Genomic DNA, 21,206 nt, shown 5'->3' on the forward strand with positions numbered 1-21,206 from the left:
TCAGATGTGTCTGGACACTGTCAGATGTCCCCTGGGAGAGGGGCAGGGGTAAGAACCACAGGTCGGACAACAGTGTGACCCTCTCCGACCAGGGCAGCAGGACTCAGACAACCCCCACCCCCGTCTCATGCCTCGGAGGCCTACAGAGGCCCCTGCTGAATCCCTCGCTGGTGAGGGTGGACCTCGCCAAGGCCCAGAGGCCTGATGGACAGAGCCCATATGCCTGGTCCTGGCTCTGGCGCTGCAGGCACGCGCCCGAGATGGGGGGCAGGGCAGGGGTCTCCTCCTTGCCTGCTCCTCTCCGGGCAGGTCTCCAGGGTCCCTGGGCCGAGGGGTGTCCTTCGCTCTGTGCAGAGAGGGGACCAGCTCCGGCTCCCGAGTTCCTCTTCTGTGAACGGCCGAGTCTCGTGCTCCTCCCGGCTTCCCGTGGGTCTCCCCGGGGCCCTCCCTCCCTTTCACTTTCCCCTTCTCTTTTCAGACACAGGACGCGCAGAAACCCTCCGACTCAGAGATGCTGCGGCTGCTGCTGCCCCTGCTGTGGGCGGGTGCGCGGGCGCGCGGGCGCGGGGAGGCGGCGCGGGCTGGGCTCACCCCGGTTTCCCCGCAGGGTCCCTGGCTCAGGTACCCCGGCTGGAAGTGCAGGAGTCCGTGGCGGTGCAGGAAGGCCTGTGTGTCCGCGTGCCCTGCTCCATCCGTCCTTGGGGCTACTGGGCCATCTCTAGTCCAGTTCATGGCTACTGGTTCCGGGAAGGGGCCAGCGTGTTCCAGGATGCTCCTGTGGCCACGAACAACCCAGATCGTGAGGTGCTGAGGGAGACCCGGGGCCGATTCCGCCTCCTTGGAGACCCCCGGAATAACGACTGCTCCCTGGACATCAGAGATGCCAGGAGGAGCGACGAAGGTTCATACTTTTTCCAAGTAGAAGGAGGAAGTTTGAGATGGAGTTACATGTTTAACCGGCTCTCCTTGCATGTGACGGGTAAGGAGTGGGGTCCAGGAGAAGCCACAAGGGAAGAACATGGGGGTCCTTGGCAAAGCTGGGATGGGAGCCCCTCCTCAGAGGGCATTGGGGGTAAAGCAGGTGGGGGCTCAGAAGGAGGAACTGGACCAAAGCCTGAGGTTTCTCTTGAGGTCACATGTCTAACCCTCCTCCACATCCTCCTGTCTCCTTGCCTCGGCAGCCCTGACCCACACACCCAACATCCTCATTTCTGGGGCTCTGGACGCTGGCCGCCCCAGGAGCCTGACCTGCTCAGTGCCCTGGGCCTGTGAGCGGGGCACACCCCCCATCTTCTCCTGGACGTCAGCCGCCCTCACCTCTCTGGGCCCCAGGACCCTCCTCTCCTCAGTGCTCACCCTCACCCCACGGCCCCAGGACCATGGCACCAACCTCACGTGTCAGGTGATGTTCCCCACAACTGGGGTGATCGTGGAAAGGACCATCCAGCTCATCGTCACCTGTGAGTGCTGAAGCAGAATGCTGGGGTTCTGAGGGTGTCAGACCAGGAGGTCCAGGCTGGGGTTGCTGGGTGCTCTAGCCCTGGAGGCCCGACTGAAGGACACCAGCCGTGGCCCTCCTGCATATCTGTGGCTTCTGGGGTGGAGTGGGTTGGGGAGATGCCTATACTTATTTCACTCCATGCCCCCAACTGAAGAAGGAAATCCACTCTCCCCATCCTAGGTGCTCCACAGAATCCAGCAGTCAGCGTCTGCCTGGGGGACGGCACAGGTAGGAAAGAGCTCCCCAGCCATGGGGCATTGATAGTGGTGGGTTCTCGTCCAGGTTGGGCCAGAGCTGGACTTTCTGTGCTCAGATGATGCGGTCAGGTGGGGTGCTGTGATTGGACATGAGAAGCCCCTGTTGGTCCTCTTCCCCCAATATCCTCTCCCCAAGTCTCTCTTGTCTGCAGGGGAATCAGGGACCAGGGCAGGAGTGATTCAGGGGGCCATCGGGGGAGCCGGTGTCACCATGCTGCTTGCTGTCTGCCTTGGCTTCATCTTCTTCATGTGAGCTGGGTTGGGTGTGGGCCAGAGGTGGAGAAGAGGAACCCAAAGGGTTGTGAGGACCCAGAGCAAAGGCCAGCCCTGGTCTCAGACATCCAGGATTGGGAGGGGGGTGGGGGGTGGGGCTTGTCATAAAGCCTTGTTATAAAATTTCCCGGGATCTCCCTACCCTTGACCTGCCTCAGTCCCCTCACTCCAGCCTCAAAAAAGTGACCCTGATGTCTCCCAGCAGGGTGAAGACCTACAGGAAGAAGGCAGCCAGGCCAGCAGTGGGTGTGGAGGACATCCACCCTGCTGTGGGGACAGCTTCCCTGGTGAGTGACACAGGCATCCGGGCATGCAGCTCCCCCTGCACATCTCCCAGGGTGGCCCAGAGTCCTGCTCTATTCAGTGTGTCCAGAAATGAGCCCACCACCTTCCTGCCTGTTTGAAAATGCCGATTTTATTACTACTCAGATATGGGAGGCCAGCAGATCAGGAGGCAGCTGATTGCCATGGAAAAGACAGCTTGTTACAGTTCCCAGAGGAGGGGGCATGCCACAGCATACAGGGCCATGAGGGGCAGCACCAGGGTCTGTGAGGAGACAGAGGGAGCGAGGCAGAAACCTGAGCAAGAGATTTTATTGTGGTTTATGCAGAAAGGAACAGGCGAGGAGGGGTAAGCAGGTTTGGAGTTGTCTGTGAATAACTGCGGCGCGCTCTGGGGTGTAGGGGCTGTCTCTAGCTGTCTGGTACCTGACCCTGAAGTGATGAGAGCAGGAGGATGACGGTCCAGCATGTAAGAGTTGGATAAAGGAAGTGGTGGGGGTCGTGAGCTTTGGGCTGATGGGTTTGCAACATCAAAGGCAGGCTTGCAAGCAGATCCCTTAGACTCTCTAGACATTGACCAGCCCTGGCAGGGGCAGTCCCTCTAGAATTAGCAAAGCCCAGATGTCAACACTTCAGAAACACATGGTTAATACAACGCTAAACATACTTCTCCTGCTGGGTCCTCTGTCTCCCTGATGCTACTCTTGTCCCTGACTCCCAACCAGAGACCTACCCCTGTCCCACCCCAGTACCCCCCACCCCTTCCTGTACTGAGACACGACAGAGCATGTCTGTGCTTCTTCTAAATACAGTTTAATACAAACACCCCGTTTGAGCTGAGATCTCCTCTTCATCTGCATCCTGCTTCAGCCCTCCCACCCCTCCTCCCCAGCACATCAGCCTTACCTCCATCAGAAACCATTAACCCCTCATGCCCAAGTCTGAAATGCACGGCTTCTCCACACTGCCAAACAACCTGGGGGACCTTTAAGGCAGGAAAACCATTTACTTATTAGATTACCGGTTTATTATGAAAGGATATAGCTCAGGAATGCATGAAAAGCCAGATGAAGAGATACACAGGGCAAAGTATGTGGGACGGGGTGCAGGGTTTCCAACTCCCCTTCCAGACACATCACCCTCCCAGGACCTCCACCTGGTCACCATCCCAGAACCTTCTCGAACCCCATACTATTGGGACTTTTATTAAGGCTTCATCATGATTAACTCCATGATTGATGTATAACTCAATTTCCAGTCCCTCTTCCTTTTCTGGACCATAGGGGATTCCAGGCTCCTAGTCATGGCTTTCTCTGTCCCATCCAAGAGCCATTTTGGAACCAACCTAGGGTTGCCTCATTAGAATGAAAGACACTCCTATCACCCAGGAAATTCCGCAGGATTTAGGATCTCTGTGTGAGGAACCAACATGAGACAGATGATGCTCCCAGTGCTCCTGTCACTTGGGAAATTACAAGAGTTTTAAGGCCTCCGTACCAGGAACTGAGGGCAGAGACCAGTATATATATATATATATATATATTCTAATACTTCACAAGTGATGCACTGACCCTCGTTTTAAATGCGATCACACTGGCTGCTGTGTTGAGAAAGTCTGTAGTGGGATGGGGTAGAAGAAAGGAGCCTAGGTAAGGAAGACGCTCAGACAGCCCAGGCAAGGGATGGAACAGCATGGAGTAGTCTGCCAGGGCTGCCATAACAGGATACCATGGACTGGGAGGCTTAAACCACGGAAATTAATTTGCTCACAGTTCGGGAGGCTGGAAGTCCAAGGTCAAGGTGGCAGCAAGCCTGGTCTCCCCTGACGCCTCTCTCGGTGCCTTGCAGACGGCACTTTCTTGCTGCGTTCCCACATGGTCTTCACTGCGTGCTGTGCGTCCCTGATCCCTCTTCCTCTTCTCATAAGGACGTCGGTCATTTGGGGTCCTGTTCTAATGGCATCGTTTAAACTTAATGACTTACCTCTTTAAAAGTCCTATCTCCAGACACAGTCACGGTGGAGGTTAGAGCTTCAACATATGAATTTGGGGCAGACACAGCTTAGTCCATGAGACAGACTTAGTCTAGGGTAGAATGATGATTCTGATGTGAAGCGGTTGGGTTGTGGACACATTTTGAAGGTAAAGCCAACAGGATATGCTAATGGAGTGGCAGAGTACATGTGGGGTGTGAGCAAACAGAGCTCCCTGCTTCTACCTCATAGGAGCCATAGATGTGCAAGATGACACCACAGGTGTCCTTAGATGTCCTTGGATACCCTTAAATGTCTATAAATGTCCTAAGATGTCCATAGATGTCCTTAGATGTCCATAGACATCCATAAATGTCTATAAATGTCCTTAGATGTCCTTAGACGCCAAAGATGACTCCAGTGTGGTTGCCCTGAACAACATGAAGAATTGAATTGCCAGTTCCTAAAATTGCTGTCTCTGAAGGAGGAGTATACCTGCAAGAAGGGAATCAAACTTTTATCTTGGTTACTGTGAGTTTGAGCTGCCTCTGAGACACCCAAGTGTAGATGACAAGCAGACGGCAAGAGTCTGGAGCACAAGAGGGGAATCCGGGTGGGATACACAGAGGTTCAAGGGATCATCTACACCAAAGTCTGATAGTAGATGAAATCACAAAGAAGAGGAAGGGTCCACAGACAGAGTCTGTGACCCTCCATCATTTAGAGTCAAGAAGATAAGGTTGAAATAGCAAGACAACCACTGAGGAAGAATAAATGACCAGGAGAATGTAGGGGGGGGTCCCGGTAGTCAAGGAGAGATGGAGCTTCAAGGAGAGAGAGCCCATTTGTTTCAAATGCTGAGTAAGATAAGGTCTGAGAAACAACCATACGTGCTATCATAGCTGATCTTGACAAAAGATCTGGTAACCTGATGGAGGCAGTTATCTTGATTGGAGTGAGTTCAAGAGAGAGCATGAGGAGATGGAGTGGAAAGACTTTTTTGAGAAATGTTGCAATAAACCTAGAGCTAAGAAATATAACTGCAGCAGAAGATGGTTGTACTCCTAAATCCCATGGAACTTCCTGGGTGAGACCACCATCTTTTGTTCTAATGAGGCAATTAGGCTCCTGGATCAAGGCTGGTCATCAGAAGGACCAAGCTGAGATTAGAAGCTTGAAATCTTCAGCCCCACTTCCCACTCCCCAGAAAGGGGAGAGGGGCTAGAAATGGAGTTAATCAGTATACATGCCTATGTGATGAAGTCTCCATAAAAATCCCCAAAGTATGGCGTTTAGAGAGCTTCTGGGTTGGCAAAGGAGCTGGGAATATGGTGCACTCAAAGAGAACATAAAAGCTCCTTGCTCCTTCCTACACGCCTTGCCGTACGCATCTCTTCCATCTGGATGTTCATCTGCATCCTTCATCGTATCATTTTATAATAAGCCGAAACACAGTAAGCAAACTCTTTTTCTGCGTTTTGTGAGCCACTCTAGCAAACTCATTTAACCCAAGGAAGAGGTCCTAGGAACCTCTGATTTATAGCCAGTTGATCATAAACACAGGTGACAACCTGGACATGGAGGGAGAGGGCGGTCTCATGGGACAGTGCCCTTAACCTGTGGGACCTCACACTGCCTCCAGGCAAGTAGTGTCAGAATTGAGTTAAATTGTAGGACACCCAGCTGCCGTGGGAGAGCTGCTTGGCGGGGAGGAGCTTGTCCTCAACGCCCTCCTGTGTATCCAGTGCTGGGCACTTAGGAGGCATCAGAGCGTCCAGGAGTGGAGTTTGTGATCGATAGACATGCGACCTCGGGAAGCACTTAACTTCTCTGAGGTTTAGTTTCTCTCTCTGTAACGTAATAGTATTTTCTGCATAGGTCTGTGTGCATGTTCAGTGGAACTGGAAAACAACCTACAGTGTTCTATTTGCTGGATGACTGAATATATGCAAACTTGAGAAATGTTTGGTTAAAAAGAAAAAGGAAGAATGAATAAATGTTCTGTTCCAGAGTCAAATTCACTTCATGGACCCTTTCTGCCCTCTCCCCCTACAACTTCCTTGATTGGACCCCTTTCTCTGCTCTCCACCCAGGGTCTCCAGCAAGAGTCCAAGGTGGAGGGTCCTGATGAGCCCACGAGCTCCACAGGGACCGCCCCCACCTTGAGGATGGAGCAGGAGCTGCATTACGCCTCCCTCGCCTTTCACGGGATGACTCAGGAGGGCACCTACACAGACTATGCAGAGATCAGAACCCAGTGAGAGAGCATCAGCCTCGGCCAGAGCGTCCACATCCCCTGCAGGAAAGGGGACTCAAGGGTTGATTCCTGGAGACGTCACATCCCCGTGGGCCAACTCCAAGAGTTTGTGAGCTTCCGGCTATGTGGGCGCTAGCTTAGACTTTGCAATCAGAGCGACCTGGGATCGACCCACACTCTTTCATTTACTACGGGCATGGCATCAGGTGAGCCACCTTACCTCCCCTGCCTCGGTCTCCTGCTTTGTGGAGGAGGTGTGAGAAGTCCAGCCTCACAGGGTTTCTGCGAGGATTAAAGAAAAGTATGTATGAGAAACACACAGCAGAAGGCCTGGTATGTTGTGACCTTTGTCAACTGAAAAAAAAAAAAAGCACAGCCTAAAAATTGTGAGTTATGTTTGATTCAGGGACCTCACTGAGGACACAGCCTGGGAGACAGCCTCTCCGCTAGCTCTGAGGAACTGCTCCAGAGGTAAGGGAGGAGCCAGGCTGTACAGAGCTTTTGCTGAAAAACACAAACATGTGGTTGATCAAAAGATTACTGTTCATCACAAAAATCAGACATCTCAAGGAATTGATTCTAGTGCTTTTCTACGTATGGGTAGATGCAAATATCTGGGCTCACTGAAATCGTTCCTTAGATGCACACCTTAACTCTCTAGAGTGGTGTCCCGTTTTTGTCCAGCCTGAATTCGCCTCAGGGCTCACGTTTGGGAGAGGCTGCCGTGGCTGACGGCAGCATCTTTTGCTTTCTGAAATGGCAGGTAACATTTTTTTGCCCTCACATTTCACCCAGAGGTTAGGTATGTCCTGCCCTGGACACCACATCAGCCACATGTCTGTCAACTCTTTACTCAGAGCCCTTCCGTGGATCCCTTCCTTGACCTGACCTCCAGCACCACGTCTCTCCATTCCTGAATCTTCCCTTTCCATCCTGCCTGCCTCCTACTAGCCCTGCTATAGGCAAAATCACATATTAACCTTTAGAGAACTTCCTAAAGCTTAGAGCTGACTGCAGCCAGAATACTGCTCTGTCTCCTTAACCCAAAAGAATAATTTACAAACTTCTTGGGTTGACACTATAGGTCAGGGGTCAAGACACCTTTTTGGTAAACAGCCAGATAGTAAATATTTAGGCTTTTCAAGCCACAGGGTCTTTGTGGCAACTATTCAACTCTGCAGTACAGAAGCAGCCAGAGGCACTTTGCACATGAATTAATACAGCTGTGTCCCAACACAATTGTATTCACAAAAGCTGGCTTCCCCCGGGCTGTAGTTTTCTGACTTCTGTTCTAGGTTATCCTTAATCTCATCCAGTCTGCTTCTCCATCACCACATCCTAAAACCATCAATCCCTCCAGCCATTCTCTCTGTAGCCCTCCCGGAAGCACTCCTCACTGTCCTGGAGAATCTGCATCTCTCCTTAGCCCCAGGTCACCACCTGGCTAACGCCTTCTTATCCTCAAAAATGTACATCTAGGTTGAGAAGGTGGAGGAAAGCAGAAGCTAGTTTGTAAACTTCCTCCTAAAAAGCCTAACATTCTAATTTTCCTAAAAAATCAGTTGAAAGAAAAATAGCCCCAAATATACCAGCAGCACCCAAACCATGACAGGGATAAAGCATGATGCCTCAGTTCATTAAGTGACACTTACAGAAACAAATGGAAGATTCTGGCGTGGTGGAAAAAACGCATAGTGCCCCCACCCCCTGCCCGACACCCAGATGGAACACTTGGGTCAGACTTCTGTTTATGATAATGTCAGGCTGTGCGATGTGAGTCAACCCATCTGTCGAATACGTTAAAGGTGAACGGTTAGACTTCCAGTCCAGACAAGATGGCATTGGCTCATTGTTCCCTCCGGCTGCCCTCTGTTGACAGCTTAAAACTCTGTGAATGGTGCAAGGAACAATCAAAGGAGAATTCTGGAGACTGGTAAGAAGATGGAGAGTTGGCTTAGGACCCCAGGGCTGTAGGCACAGTACAGAGGCAGGGCATCTCAGTCCCCACACCCAACCGAGGACAGACACTCAGACCCGCCATTTCCCAAACCCTGACCGAGAAAAGGAAGGCAGCCAGGTAGGCTCATTCCTGGATGTGGAGGGGAGGGGGCAGGGCACAACTGTTAAAGGAATGACACAGGTACCTGGACCTCCCACGCTGGCCCGTGACCCCCAGAGCCCACGGCTCCTCGTTCCTTGACTCTTACCCCCTCCCCCTAACCCCTGCCACCTCACCACAGCCCAGCCCTCCAGGACACTCTGCTCAGCAGATGGGAGACAGGCAGGCACCCAGGGTGCAGGAGCAGTGACCAGCTCAGCCAGCAGAGGGACCGGCCTGAGCAGAGGCCTGCGGAGCACGTCGTGTCCTGGGGAGGCGAGCGGAAGTGCGGCCCGTGGAGTGAGAGCCAGCGGAGTTCAGAGCCAGTGTGCGGAGGGGAAACAGAGGTTGCCTCAGGTTACCACATCGTTCCCTTCCCCTTTCTCCTCCCGTCCTCAGATCCGCCCCAACCTGCAGGCTGACGGCTGGCCTCTGTGTGGGCTGCGTCCATCGTGGGCCGCTCTAGGCCGCTCTGGGCATTTCACTTGTACGAACACGTCAGATCTTCGAGGTGACCCCATCTGTTCATTTGCTAGGCCTGCCACTACGAAGTACCACCGCCTGGGCGGCTTAAACAGCAGAAGTTCATTTTCTCAGGACTCTGGAGGTTAGAGATCTGAGATAAAGCCGTCTGCAGGGCTGGTCCTTCTGAGGCCCATCCCCTTGGCCTGCAGACAGCCGTCTGCTCCCTGTGTCTTCCCTCCGGTGTGTGTCTGTGTCCTCACCCATTCTTCTTACAAAGACGTGGGCCCTATTGGCTTAGGGCTCACCCCAGTGACCTCATTTTGTTACCTAGTTGATCGCTGGTTGACTGAACCCACACCAGGATCCTAGCCCAGGCCGAGACCTGCTGTCCGATCGGATTTGCACAGCCAGTAATGAAACTGATGATGACAGAGGGAGAGTACAGGCTTTATCCAACGGCCAGAGAAAGGAGAAGTGGGAACCAAGTCCATAAATCAACTCCTCAACCCAATTTGGGTGGACACACCAAATATGTAGGAGGGTGGAAGTAAAAGGAGGGAATTGCAAAGAGTAGGAGGAATATTCATGCGTTATCCGAGGCCAGAGGTGTGGTTTGGACCGAGAACTGATGCAATTTTCCTTTCCAGTTCTTATGTGGGCTTTTCCAGTTGTTGTCATGGCAACTGTCAACTGTCTTGGCGCTGGTGAGTGTGTCATTTAGCACGCTAATGCATTACAATGAGTGTATAATGAGGCTCAAAGGTCCACTGGAAGTCAAATCCTCTGCCATCTTGGGCCTAGTTGGTTCTAACTGGTTCTTGTTTTTTTTCTCCTTGAAGCTTCCTCCTGAAACTTAGATAAGAGTAATTTGTTTCTATTTAAGGGAGGGGTAGGGGTATGATCCTGGGGCACCAGCCTCAGTAACAATTTTACCTTAATTACCTCTTAAAAGGTCCTGTCTCCAAATACAATGACATTTAGAGGTACTGGGGGTTAGGTTAGGGTGACACGATTCAGCCCCCAGCACTCTGTGATCATAGGCACTGGAGCCCACACAGAGTGGTTAAGCCCCTGACTAAGGCAGCACAGCAAGCATCAGGGAACCAGGCTCCAGCCTAGAGCCATCAAGCTGCGGAGCCTATGCCCTGCCCCTTTGTCGGAGGCCTCAGATGATGAAGCCCCAGGGAAGCACTGACAACAACGCTCTCACTGAGGGAAGGACTCAGAATGACCCCTGAGGAATGGGCAGAGCCAGGCACTTGAGCTACGAGACTGCCACACCAGTCTGCAGAAAACACCCACCTCCATCCTCGAATCAGATTTTCCTACAGATGAGCGTTGAAAATTGTGATCTCCCCATGTGACAGATGAGAAAACTGAGACTCAGAGGGGAGAAGAGCCAGGCCCACCTGCCCCCAAAGCCCAGCGCTCCCAGCGTCGTGCTGGGCTGTCATCTTGCTCCAAGTGTCCGGCTCCCAGACCTGGCGTGTGCAGCCACCACCAGGGATGCCTGGAGCAAGGGGCTGTGAGCAGGTCGGTCAGTAAGCCTCCTGCCCACCTGTAGCATCATGTCCTCGTGACCCCCTCCAGTCCTGGTCCCATCCACTCTGGCCATTTATATGAGGGAACTTGCCTTCTTGCTGCATGGAGCAATCGGGCTTCCTGCAAGCCCCTGCCTGTGCTGCCAGCATCACACACGGTACCAACGGGAGCTGGGGTTCCTCCGCCCCTCAGGCCTCGGAGAAGTTCTCAGGGACAGAGACAAAGTCTGTTACATTCTCCCCTTGGACTCTACTCCCCTGAAAGGAGTAGATACTCGTGTGCCCTTGACATGTTCATGCAGTAATTATTCACCACCTCCTTCGCCCCTGCGGGACCCATCCTCATCTTTCCCGCCTGGAGTGTCCCCGGCCGGCCCTTGCTGAGTCCCACACCCAGCGGGGACTCACCGGCCTGCTTTCCGGTGGGAGGACATGGAGCTGCGAGCAGCGACTGGGCTGCGCTTGCTGCGTGCGACCCTCAGCCGGCCCTCAACTGGAAAGTAGAAGGGGTTATTCTCCAAGGTCCACGCAGCTCCGGCAGCGAGCGGATGCCTCGTTCCTCTTTTGCGGTCAGTCACCTTTCTGACTTCAGTCCTGGGCTTCCTGCTGGGGCTTCCTCTCAGTCCCGTGACACCAGGGCCCCATGATTCTCACCCCAGAGATGCTGCGGCTGCTGCTGCCCCTGCTGTGGGCAGGTGAGCGGGCGCGGGGAGGCGGCGCGGGTGCGGGGAGGCGGCGTGGGCTGGGCTCACCCTGGTTTCCCCGCAGGGTCCCTGGCTCTGTATGATGTACACCGGCTGGAAGTGCAGGAGTCCGTGGCGGTGCAGGAAGGCCTGTGTGTCCACGTGCCCTGCTCCTTCCAGCCTTGGGGCTACCGGGCCAGCTCTAAGCCAGTTTATGGCTACTGGTTCCGGGAAGGGGCCAGCGTGTTCCAGGATGCTCCCGTGGCCACGAACAACCCAGATCGTGAGGTGCTGAGGGAGACCCGGGACCGATTCCACCTCCTCGGAGACCCCTGGAATAACGATTGCTCCCTGGACATCAGAGACGCACAGAGAGGGGACACGGGGACGTACTTTTTTAGGGTGGATGGAGGGCCTTTTATGAAATATAATTACAAACAGGACCAGCTCTCTGTGCACGTGATGGGTAAGGATGGGGTCAAGGAGAGGACACATGCAGGGGTCCTGAGGGCCCCCAGCGCAGGGCAGGGAGGGGATCCACTCTCTTCTCATCCTGGGAGGGACCCAGGGGGACCCAGGGGACAGGATACTGGGGCTGGCCTGAGGCAGAGACTGCTCTTGGGGGCACATTTGGGGTCCCCACCTCCAGGGTGTGTGTCTGTGTCTCCCTCCTTTCCAGCTCTGACACAGACACCTGACATCCAGGTCCAGGGAACCCTAGAATCTGGCCGCCCCAGGAACATCACCTGTGCGGTGCCCTGGGCCTGTGAGAGGGGGACACCCCCGACCTTCTCCTGGACTGGTGTCGCCTTCACCTCCTTGGACCCCAAGACCCCCCATTCCTCAGTGCTCACCCTCTCCCCCGGGCCCCAGGACCATGGCGCCAACCTCACGTGTCGAGTGACCTTCCCCGGAGCTGGCGTGAGTGTGGAGAGGACTATCAGGCTCAACGTGTCCTGTGAGTGCAGGGCCAGGACACTGGGTCCCTGAGGGCGGTGGGTGTTGGGGAGGGAACGGGAGAGACTGGGCTACTGGCTGCTGGGTCCTGCGAGCTGGCACCAGGGAGGAAGGAAAGAGGAGACACTTCTGTGCCCCCTTCCTATTTGCAATGTTTCTCGGGGGAAAAGGGCCAAGGCCCACCCTCTTGCCACTGAAATATGAACAATTGTGTCTGTCTGTCCAGATCCACCCCAGAAGCTGACCATCAGCGTGCTCCAGAAAGACAGCACAGGTAGGGCAAAACTTCTCTTCTCCAGGAGTGTGGTGGGAGTGAGGTCCGTCTCTACCCTTCAGAGCAGAGCTGCGGTTCAGAACTCAGATAGGAGCGAGGCTCAGGCCGGGTGTGGGGACAGCAGAGGGAATTCCCCCTCGTTCACTCATCAGCATACAGGCTGGCCTCCCCCTCCCGCTGACCCTGCTCTCCTGGGGAACCGCATGGCCTCTTCCTTGCCCGATGTTTGTGGCTCTGCCGGCTGCCAGGGCTCTATCCTTGTCCCCAGCCCTGCTTTCATTCCCCTTAGGATCTGGACCCCACCTTCTCTTCCAGTTTTCTTCCCTTATCTTAATGTTACTGTTTAAAATAGTAAGCATAAAATGTGTCACAGCCTGCTCAGGCCACCATGACAAAATACCACAGACTGGATGGCTTAAAAAATAGCTTATTCTTGCCAGTTCTGGAGGCTGGGAAGTCCAAGATCAAGGTGCTGGCTGCCAGGGTTCCTGGGGATGGCTCACCTCCTGGCTTGTAGATGGCCTCAGACCACCAGGTGCCAATATCATGGCCTCATTTAACCCTCATCGTCTCCCAAAGGCCCATGCAAATACCATCACACTGGGGGTTAGGGCTTCGACAGATGAATTTGAGGGGGACACAGTTCAGTCCCTAGCAAAATTTCATACGTATAAAATAGTATTCAACATCTTGTGTACCTCCACTGTTGGGTATCCTTCCAAACGTAACCTACACATACACATTTAAAAACACACACGTATGTGCAGACAGTACTGTACACATGGCTTGCATTTTTACTATTATTTTTAATTAACTTTTCATGTGCAGTAATTTTATATTTACACGGTGCAGACGTGCTCCACAGACCTCTCACCCAGCAGTCATCGTCATTAAAATCTTCCATCACCATGCCACATTTGTCACGGCTAAGGAAGTGACGCTGGTCCACACATTGGTCCATTTCTACAAACTAGACTCCCCTTTTCCTCACAGTTAGTCTATCTCGGAGACTTTCCTGTATCACTAATAGGAAACCTCTATTCTTAATGATGACTCCATGGTCTTCCAATTAGATGGTTTGTTTTGTTTTGTTTTGTTTTGTTTTAAATGGAGGTACTGGGGACTGAACCCAGGACCTCGTGCATGCTAAGCATGTGCTCTACCACTGAGCTATTTCCCTCCCCACTGGGTCTCCCAATTAGAAGTAAAGTATACAGTAAAGTACTTAATGGGTCCCCCCCTTAGTGGAAAACTGTGGCATTTCCAATCTTTTGCAAAGACAAATGAGACAAATGGGTGTGTCTGGAAGATGAGTTTCGAGAGGGAAGAAAGTCCTGGATCAAAAGGTATGTTTGCGATTTCTGTAGGTACTGCCGAATCGAGCTACATGGAGATAGTTCTATTTAAGCTCCCACCTTCTATTTGCCCATTTCTCTGCTAAGCATTTTCACCCTTGCTGGTACCCTGAGTAAATTCAGTGTCATTTTAACTTGTATTTATCATTTTGTGAATAGACTGAGTATCTTTCATTACATTTAAAAACTATTTGTGTTTCTTTGGGGACTTTTTCTTAATGATTTGAAGAAGCTGTTTTCATGTTAAGGCAATCAGCTGTGTGTTAGTTGAAAGGATTAATTTCCAGCCTAATCATGGCCTTTTGATAAAGGGTGATTCTTTTTTGAAGTTGCAGTCAGTAGCGTACTGGAGAGGCGGTCACCAGTTGGCAAGAGGCAACTATGCAATTGCGTCTGATTTTCCCAGTTCTGGGTTCAGTTAGTTCTAACTGGCCAAGATGGAAGTTTTTACACAGAGGAAGTTGACAAATGCTACAGATCCGTGTGCTATTAGCCCATCAGGAAATGGAAGAGAAGAAAGGGATCTACATTTTGAGGAAGAGACTGACAGACACACAGACAGACAGACAGACACGGAGACATTAGCTTTCTCTCTGTCTTGCCAGGACCTGAAACTCTGGGCAACAGTTCATCTCTTCCAGTCCAGGAGGGCCAGCCTCTGCGTCTGGACTGTGTTGCCAATAGCAACCCTCCTGCCATGATGAGTTGGAAGCGGGGGAGCCTGACCCTGAGCCCCACAAATTCCTCGAACCCTGGGGTCCTGGAGCTTCCCCAGGTGGAACTGGGGGATCATGGGAAATACGTGTGTCGAGCTTGGCAGCTGTTGGGCTCCAAGGAAGCCTCCCTGAGCCTCATTGTGAAAAGTGAGCTGGAACACACCTGAGGGGAGGGTGCCTGGGGTCTAGACAGGGGAGAGGCTTCTCTGATCCCTCCCCTCTCTCCCCACAGAAACCCCACAACTGTTCGGTCCCTCCTGCTCCTGGGAGGACGAGGGTCTGCACTGCAGCTGCTCTGCTCGATCTCAGAGGCCCTGCTCCCTGCGCTGGCGGCTGGGGGAGGGGCTGCTGGAGGAGAACCTCAGCAATGCCTCCTTCAAGGTCACCTCCAGCTCCTCTGAGCCCTGGACCAACAGCTCCCTGAGCCTCAGTGAGGGGCTCAGCGCCAACCTCAGGCTCAGCTGCGAGGCCCAAAATGCCCACGGGAAACAGAGTGTGAGGATCCTGCTGCTGCCAGGTCTGGGGACTATGAAGGGCTGTGCTAAAAGGAAAATGGACAGGACCTGGTTAATTCTGGGCTCGAGGAATTGAAGGAAAAGATGACTGACAGGAAGAACAAATTTGGATGGGGGAGATGGGGAGCTCATTTTCTGATGTGCTGGCTAAGCTGCTGTGGCCCAGGGAAGGGGGACACGCCAGGCTGGGTCCTAGAAGACATTGAGAGGGAGAGAAAAGGGTCTGACTCTGGGCAAAAGGGGTACTAGAGTTCAGGGTCCTCGGGAACTAGAGTTCAGGCTAAGGATGGGCCTGGGGGAGCAGGAAGCTGCAGTCCTATAGAAGGCTGGGGACAAAAGACAGAGTCCTGGATAGAGTGAGCGCACACGTGGGTCATGGATTTCAGACAGCTGGATGGTCAGGTGCCTGCTAAAGGGGATTGGAGGTCACCCCAGGTCTCTTATCTGCAGGGAGACCAGGACCCAGGACAGGTGTGGTTCCAGGGGCCATCGGGGGAGCTGGTGTCACAGCCCTGCTTGCTCTCTGCCTCTGCCTCGTCTTCTTCCTGTGAGTGGCAGCCCCGGTTTAGCAGAAGGCTTCCTAGGCGGTGGTATGGTTGTGGGAGGAAGGAGGAACTCAAAGTTTCTTCAAAACTCAAAGCCCAGAGCTGAGGAAACTGGCGAGGTGATGAAAGCAGGAAGGAGTATATAGATCATTGAAACAGCATCAGGAATTTAGCCTCCTGACATCTTGGCCATGTGTGCAGTCTGGTGCCAGCATCCGGGAGGACGGTACATGCATTCTGGTCATGGTCTCTGCAGCTGGACGGCAGCCTGCAATCAGGTCCTTCTAGGCTCCCTCCAGCGAGCCCACCAGGCTGAAGGGCCTTGGTCTCCCTCCTCAGAGTGAAGATCTACAGGAAGAAATCAACAGAGAAGACACTGAGCAGGGATGGAGTCCATCCTGCGTTGAGTCCCGTCTCCCAGGTGAGTGATGTGGGCAACTTTCCCACCAGTGTCTTGACTGGACACTTCTCCACCCAGACATGGGCCACAGCAGCTTAGCCAGCACATCAAAACTTGAGTTCCCCACCTCCCCCATCCAAATTTGTTCTTCCTCCCAGTCATCTTCTCCTTCACTTCCTCGAGCCCAGAATTAACCAAGTCCTGTCCATTTTCCTTTTAGCAAAGCTTATCTCCATTTGGCTCCTTCCTTGCTGAACCCTCACTGTCTCTCTCGGGTCACTGGTTCCATCTCTCCTCCCCGAACAAGCTCTCGGCAAGAAATTCCCCAAACAGCTGTCACTCGGTCACCCCTGTGCTTGCCCCCCGCTGTCTAGATCCAGCAGAAATCTGATGTGAGCCACACGTGTAATGTAAAACCTAGGCATGTTACAACGGTAGAAAGAAACATGAGATCGATTTTAATGTAATATTTTATCTAACCCAACACATCCAAAATATTATCATTTCAACATCATGCCATCAGTAATCAACACAAACATACAAATTATTAATGAGATACTTTGCAATCTTCTTTCATTCTTTATACAAAGATTTTGAAATCCAGTGGGGTTTTTTTTCTATTTTTTAATGAATTAAAAAAAAAACTTGATATGATTTTTTTTGGCGGGGGGAGGTAATTAGGTTTACTTATTTATTAATGGAAATACTGGGGATTGAACCCAGGACCTTGTGCATGCTAAGCATGAGCTCTACCACCTGAGCTATGCCTTCCCCTCTATTTTTTTTAATTAAAAAAATTATTTTTGAAATCCAGCGTTTAGTTTACACTCATACACAGCACATCTCCATTCTGACTCACACATTTCACATGACCGACAGCTGCATGTGGCTAGGGCTACCACATTAGGCGGCACAGGCCTAGACAATCAAGCCCAGATCCTTCAGTCTGGTGTTCTGGGATCTGTCCCCTGCCAAGTTCTCCAGCCAGCTTCCTGTCCCATCCCACAAAATGAGCTTACTATATACTATGATATTGTAACTTACGATAAGAAATAGACATTTGGTCTTCATCCCCATTGCTGGCACAGGGCTCCTAGAACCCTTGGAATTTCCTGTGATGAGAATGATAAAGGTGTCTAGTAAGATATTAATGGGGTGACTTTTAGAAAGCACCTAAGGATGGAAACTGGCTGCCAGGAGAACGAACCATGTGATGGGAGGGCTGGAATTTTCAGTCCCAGCACCCAACCTCCTGGGGTGGGAGAGGAGCTGGAGGGTGAGTTTAATCGCCGATGATCTAATCAGCCGTGTCTATGGAATGAAGCCTCCATAAAGCCCCAAAAAGATGGGGTTCGGAGAGCTTCCTGGTCAGTGAGTAAGTGGAGATTTGGAGAGAGTGAAGCAATTGGAGACGGCATGGAAACGGCGCCCTTTCCCCATACGCTGCCCTGTGCATCTCTTCCATGGGCCGTCCCTGGGTTACATCCATTTATAAAAGGTAATCTAGTAAATACAGTGTTTCTCTGAGTTCTGTGAGTGGCTCGCGCAAATTACCGGAACTTGAGGAGGGGGGTCGTGGGACCGACCCTCTGATCTACAGCTGCTGTGTCAGAAGCACAGGTGGCAACCTGAGGCTTGCGATTGGCGTCTGAAGTTGGGGGGTGGGCAGTTGTAGGACCCAACCCTTAACCTGTGAAATCTGGTGCTATCTCCGGGTAGACAGTGTCAGAATTAAGTTGAATTGTAGGACACTCAGCTGGGGTTGCAGACATGCTTGTTGGTGTGCAAATCTCCCCCACATCCCTCCTCCACGTTGTAATTGGTACCAGAATCCTTACAGATCCAGGCAGGGCCTGACAGTTTCTTACTGTCTCCTTGTCCTGATACACTCTCCAAGGTCAGGGATCTTATCTGCTGAGGAGTCACCTGACCTGGCTCACTCAGGGTGTTTTCCTACCTGTAAAACGAGGATAACATTAGTACCATCCACAGAGGGAGGTTAAAAGGATTCAGTGAGATGTGTAATAAGAAGCAGAACAGACTGTTATGATTAAAATGTGTTAAAGGTACGAATGAATGAGTGAATGCGTGATACGGATAAGTGAATAAGTGCCCCCCGCCTCCAAGCCCCAAGTTCCCTTCCCCAGACCTCAAGGACCACCTCTGAAGCCCTGCTCTCCTCCCATTCAGGGTCACCTAAATGAATCCTGGTCAGACAGCCCCTCAGACCACTGGACCCCAGCTCCAGCTGCCGCCACATCAGAGAAGGACCAGGAGCTCTGTTACGCCAACCTCGATTTCCAGGGGTGGAGGTCGCACAACTTTCAGCACCAGGAGACCACCGAGTACTCAGAGATCCAGATCAGGAAGTGACGACCCCGCCCCCGCCCCCGCCCCCAGGAGCTGGCTGGAGCCCAGAAAACGCACCTCTGAGGATAATGTATGTCAGGCACTGATTCTTGAAGATGTGACTGCCCTCTGAGCCAAAGCTTGTAAGTGGAAACCTGAAGTTACTTGGAGAGGCTGAAGGTCACGGTTAGAGAGTCCCGGGTTCAAATCCAGGCTCGGGTAACGCTGAGGGTGTTCCATCAGGCAAGTCATCTCACTTCTCTGTGCCTCAGTTTTCTTCTATGAAAAATGGACATAATATTCATTAGGTACATTGTTAAGTGGGAAAATTGCACCATGGGTGTTGTTAAGCACTTTGTTATATGTTCAGTTTACTTCGGATTGGAGGGAGATGTCAGCTTTTGGCTCTATAGCATACTTCTATTTTGTATGACTACTTTTAAGAACATGTACTATTTTATTGTTTGTTTTTCTTTCTTTCTTTTTTTTTCTTGTCAGGGGAGAGCAAGCCATGTATCATTTTTAAAGAGTAAATTTAAATGCAACTCTCTAGATGGAGAAGGTATTGCCCAAGATCTATATCTAACAAAGGGCACCCAGAGTATATAGAAAATAAAGATCAAAGAGGGAGGGTATAGCTCAGTGGTAGAGTGCATGCCTAGCATGCCTGAGGTCTTGCGTTCAATCCCCAGTATCCGCATTAAAAAAGTAAATGAATAAACCTAATTACCTCCCTTAAAAAACCCAAAAAACAAAAACAAAAAACAAATAAACAAAAAGACTATATAAAGATCTTCCACAATCAGTAAAAAAAAAGGCAGACAACTCAATAGAAAGAGAAGACAGTCAGGGGGAAGGTGTAGCTCAGTAGTAGAGTGTGTGCTTAGCGTGCACAGGGTCCTGGGTTCAGTCCCCAGCACCTCCTCTAAAAATAAATAAGTAGAAGCCTAATTACTCCCCCCCAAAAAAATTTTTAAATAACTGAATAAGATAAATAAAACCTAATTACCTCCCCCACCCCACCCCTAAAAAAAGGAGATACTCAAATGGCCCATTATTATCAGAAAGGGGTTCAACTTCAGTAACTGTCAAGGAAATGCAGACTAAAGTCACAATGACGGTGCCACCGCACAGCCACCACGTTGGCTAAGATGGTAAAAATAATTATCAAGGAAATCAAGGGTTGAGGATATTGCATTATGTGAAATAAGCCAGTCACAGGAAGACGAATGCTGCGGGATTCCAGTTCTATGAGATATTTAAAGAAGCCCATTTTGGGGGGTGGGGGGCGGATAATTAAGTTTTTATTTACTTATAGGACCTTGTGCATGCTAGGCACGCACTCTACCACTGAGCTCTCCCCTCCCCTCCATGAGGTCTTTAAAGAAATCAAACTTTTTGAACTGGAAGGTGGAAGGACCCGGGGATGGGGGCGGGAGGAGACTAGGCTCAGAGGAGAGACAGATAGGAAGTTGCTATTCAATAGATAGAGAGTTTCATTTTTGCAAGACAAAAACATTCTAGAGATCTGACGGACAACAATGTGCATAGTTAATGCTACTGTACTGTGCGCTTAAACATTGTTAAGATGATAAATTTTCCTTTTTTTTTTTTAACCACGATTAAAAAAAAAAGTACTCTCTAGTGGTTACCAGGGGCTGGGGCCTGCGGGAGTCGTCGGACAATTAATGTTTACTAGGCATAGCATTTCCGTTTAGGATGATGAAAAAGTTCTAGAGATGGATGGTCGCGATGGTTGCACAGTGTGAATGTGCTTAATGCCACTGAATTGTACAGTTGAAAAATGATTAAAGTGGCAAGTTTTATGTCATGGGTATTTTATCACATTAAAATTTTTTTCTTAAAGAAAAGCAAGTGTTGGGTGGTGAGGATATGGTTCAAGTGGTAGAGCGCATGCTCAGCATGCGCAAGGTCCTGGGTTCAATCCCCAGGACCTCCTCAGAAAATAAATAAATCTAATCACCTCCCCCGCCACACACACACACACACACACACACACACACACACACGCACAAAGAATATCAAGTATTGGTGACAATGGGGAGCGGCTGGAACTCCCCTACACTGCTGGTAGTAGTGAGAATTGGTACAACCTCTTGGGGAAACGTTTGTCCTTCTCTGCTAACGCTGAGCCCGTGAGCCGGCCGTTCCATGTACCCAGCAGAAGCACGCACGCATGCGCACCACATGTAGACAAGACTGTTCATAGCAGCACTCGCCGCAGGGGCTGAAAAAGGGAACCTGCCCAAATGCCCATCAGCAGTAAGGCAGCTAACAACAAGGTCCTACTGTCCAGCACAGAGAACTACACTCAGTATCTTATAATAAAACATCGTGGAAAAGAATATATACATATATATATGCATAACTGAATCACTATGCTGCACACCAGAAACTAACACAACATTGTAAATCAACTATACTTTAATTAAAAAAAAAAAAACAGTAAGAAAGGTGAAGGGACTATAGGTTATTCACGCAATGGAAGAATGAGGTAACAACTCCACACAACATCTATGAATCTTCAAACAATGTGAGTGAAAGAACCCAGACACAGAGAATACAGACTATGTGATATGCTTGATACAAGGTTCAAAAACAGACAAAATTCAACTTTGGTATCAGGAATGCAGACACTGATTACCCTCTGTGGGCAGTGGCTGGAGGAGGGCAGTAGGGACCTCCTGGGGGTTCCAGTAAGGATCTGTTTCTTGATCTGGGCACTAATTGCTAAGATCAATGGCT

The 21,206-nt window shown here is 51.1% G+C and overlaps 2 protein-coding genes and 1 long non-coding RNA gene across 9 annotated transcripts; 2 read left to right on the forward strand and 1 right to left on the reverse strand.

The window, feature by feature from the left end:
- Positions 1-466: 466 nt before the first annotated feature.
- CD33 (CD33 molecule) lies at positions 467-6,546 on the forward strand. 2 transcript variants are annotated; one of them, XM_031457111.2, is made up of 7 exons: positions 467-545; positions 608-979; positions 1,182-1,460; positions 1,682-1,729; positions 1,911-2,007; positions 2,234-2,318; positions 6,379-6,546. In XM_031457111.2, the coding sequence occupies exons 1-7, from the start codon at positions 512-514 to the stop codon at positions 6,544-6,546; spliced, it is 1,083 nt and encodes a 360-aa protein (XP_031312971.1). In that variant the 5' UTR covers positions 467-511. The 2 variants fall into 2 exon arrangements, with proteins under 2 accessions (XP_031312971.1, XP_031312972.1); XM_031457112.2 differs by having other exon boundaries at positions 2,237-2,318.
- LOC135322126 (uncharacterized) lies at positions 2,001-11,195 on the reverse strand. Of its 3 annotated transcripts, none has more exons than XR_010382455.1 (3): positions 11,055-11,195; positions 3,220-9,957; positions 2,001-2,914 (listed from the first exon to the last, which is right to left on the reverse strand). It is a non-coding gene; the product is annotated as an uncharacterized LOC135322126 (long non-coding RNA). The 3 variants fall into 3 exon arrangements; XR_010382453.1 differs by having other exon boundaries at positions 3,220-10,853; XR_010382454.1 differs by lacking the exon at positions 11,055-11,195 and adding an exon at positions 10,739-10,847 and having other exon boundaries at positions 3,220-9,951.
- Positions 11,196-11,216: 21 nt separating this feature from the next.
- On the forward strand, positions 11,217-20,951 carry LOC105094775 (sialic acid-binding Ig-like lectin 13). Of its 4 annotated transcripts, none has more exons than XR_010382439.1 (9): positions 11,217-11,341; positions 11,415-11,795; positions 12,009-12,287; positions 12,513-12,560; positions 14,521-14,778; positions 14,864-15,148; positions 15,597-15,693; positions 15,893-16,112; positions 18,282-18,349. XR_010382439.1 is itself a non-coding variant. In XM_031457095.2 (9 exons), the coding sequence occupies exons 1-9, from the start codon at positions 11,290-11,292 to the stop codon at positions 18,462-18,464; spliced, it is 1,665 nt and encodes a 554-aa protein (XP_031312955.2). In that variant the 5' UTR covers positions 11,217-11,289; the 3' UTR covers positions 18,465-20,951. The 4 variants fall into 4 exon arrangements, 1 of the variants encoding a protein (XP_031312955.2); XR_010382438.1 differs by having other exon boundaries at positions 14,864-15,126; XR_010382440.1 differs by having other exon boundaries at positions 14,864-15,126; positions 16,031-16,112; positions 18,282-18,339.
- Positions 20,952-21,206: the final 255 nt, after the last annotated feature.

The sequence above is a fragment of the Camelus dromedarius genome, chromosome 9 (genome assembly GCF_036321535.1).
Source record: "Camelus dromedarius isolate mCamDro1 chromosome 9, mCamDro1.pat, whole genome shotgun sequence".
Taxonomy (NCBI): domain Eukaryota; kingdom Metazoa; phylum Chordata; class Mammalia; order Artiodactyla; family Camelidae; genus Camelus; species Camelus dromedarius.

What these genes read in the sequence shown, in the direction of transcription:
- CD33 (XM_031457111.2), top strand. Translation starts at nt 512, where the DNA reads ATGCTGCGGCTGCTGCTGCCCCTGCTGTGGGCGG. An exon ending in GCTCTCCTTGCATGTGACGG is followed by an intron (nt 980 to 1,181) that starts GTAAGGAGTGGG and finishes TTGCCTCGGCAG; the next exon opens with CCCTGACCCACACACCCAAC. An exon ending in CATCCAGCTCATCGTCACCT is followed by an intron (nt 1,461 to 1,681) that starts GTGAGTGCTGAA and finishes TCCCCATCCTAG; the next exon opens with GTGCTCCACAGAATCCAGCA.
- LOC105094775 (XM_031457095.2), top strand. Translation starts at nt 11,290, where the DNA reads ATGATTCTCACCCCAGAGATGCTGCGGCTGCTGCTGCCCCTGCTGTGG. An exon ending in CCTGAGCCTCATTGTGAAAA is followed by an intron (nt 14,779 to 14,863) that starts GTGAGCTGGAAC and finishes CTCTCCCCACAG; the next exon opens with AAACCCCACAACTGTTCGGT. An exon ending in CTCTGCCTCGTCTTCTTCCT is followed by an intron (nt 15,694 to 16,030) that starts GTGAGTGGCAGC and finishes CTCCCTCCTCAG; the next exon opens with AGTGAAGATCTACAGGAAGA.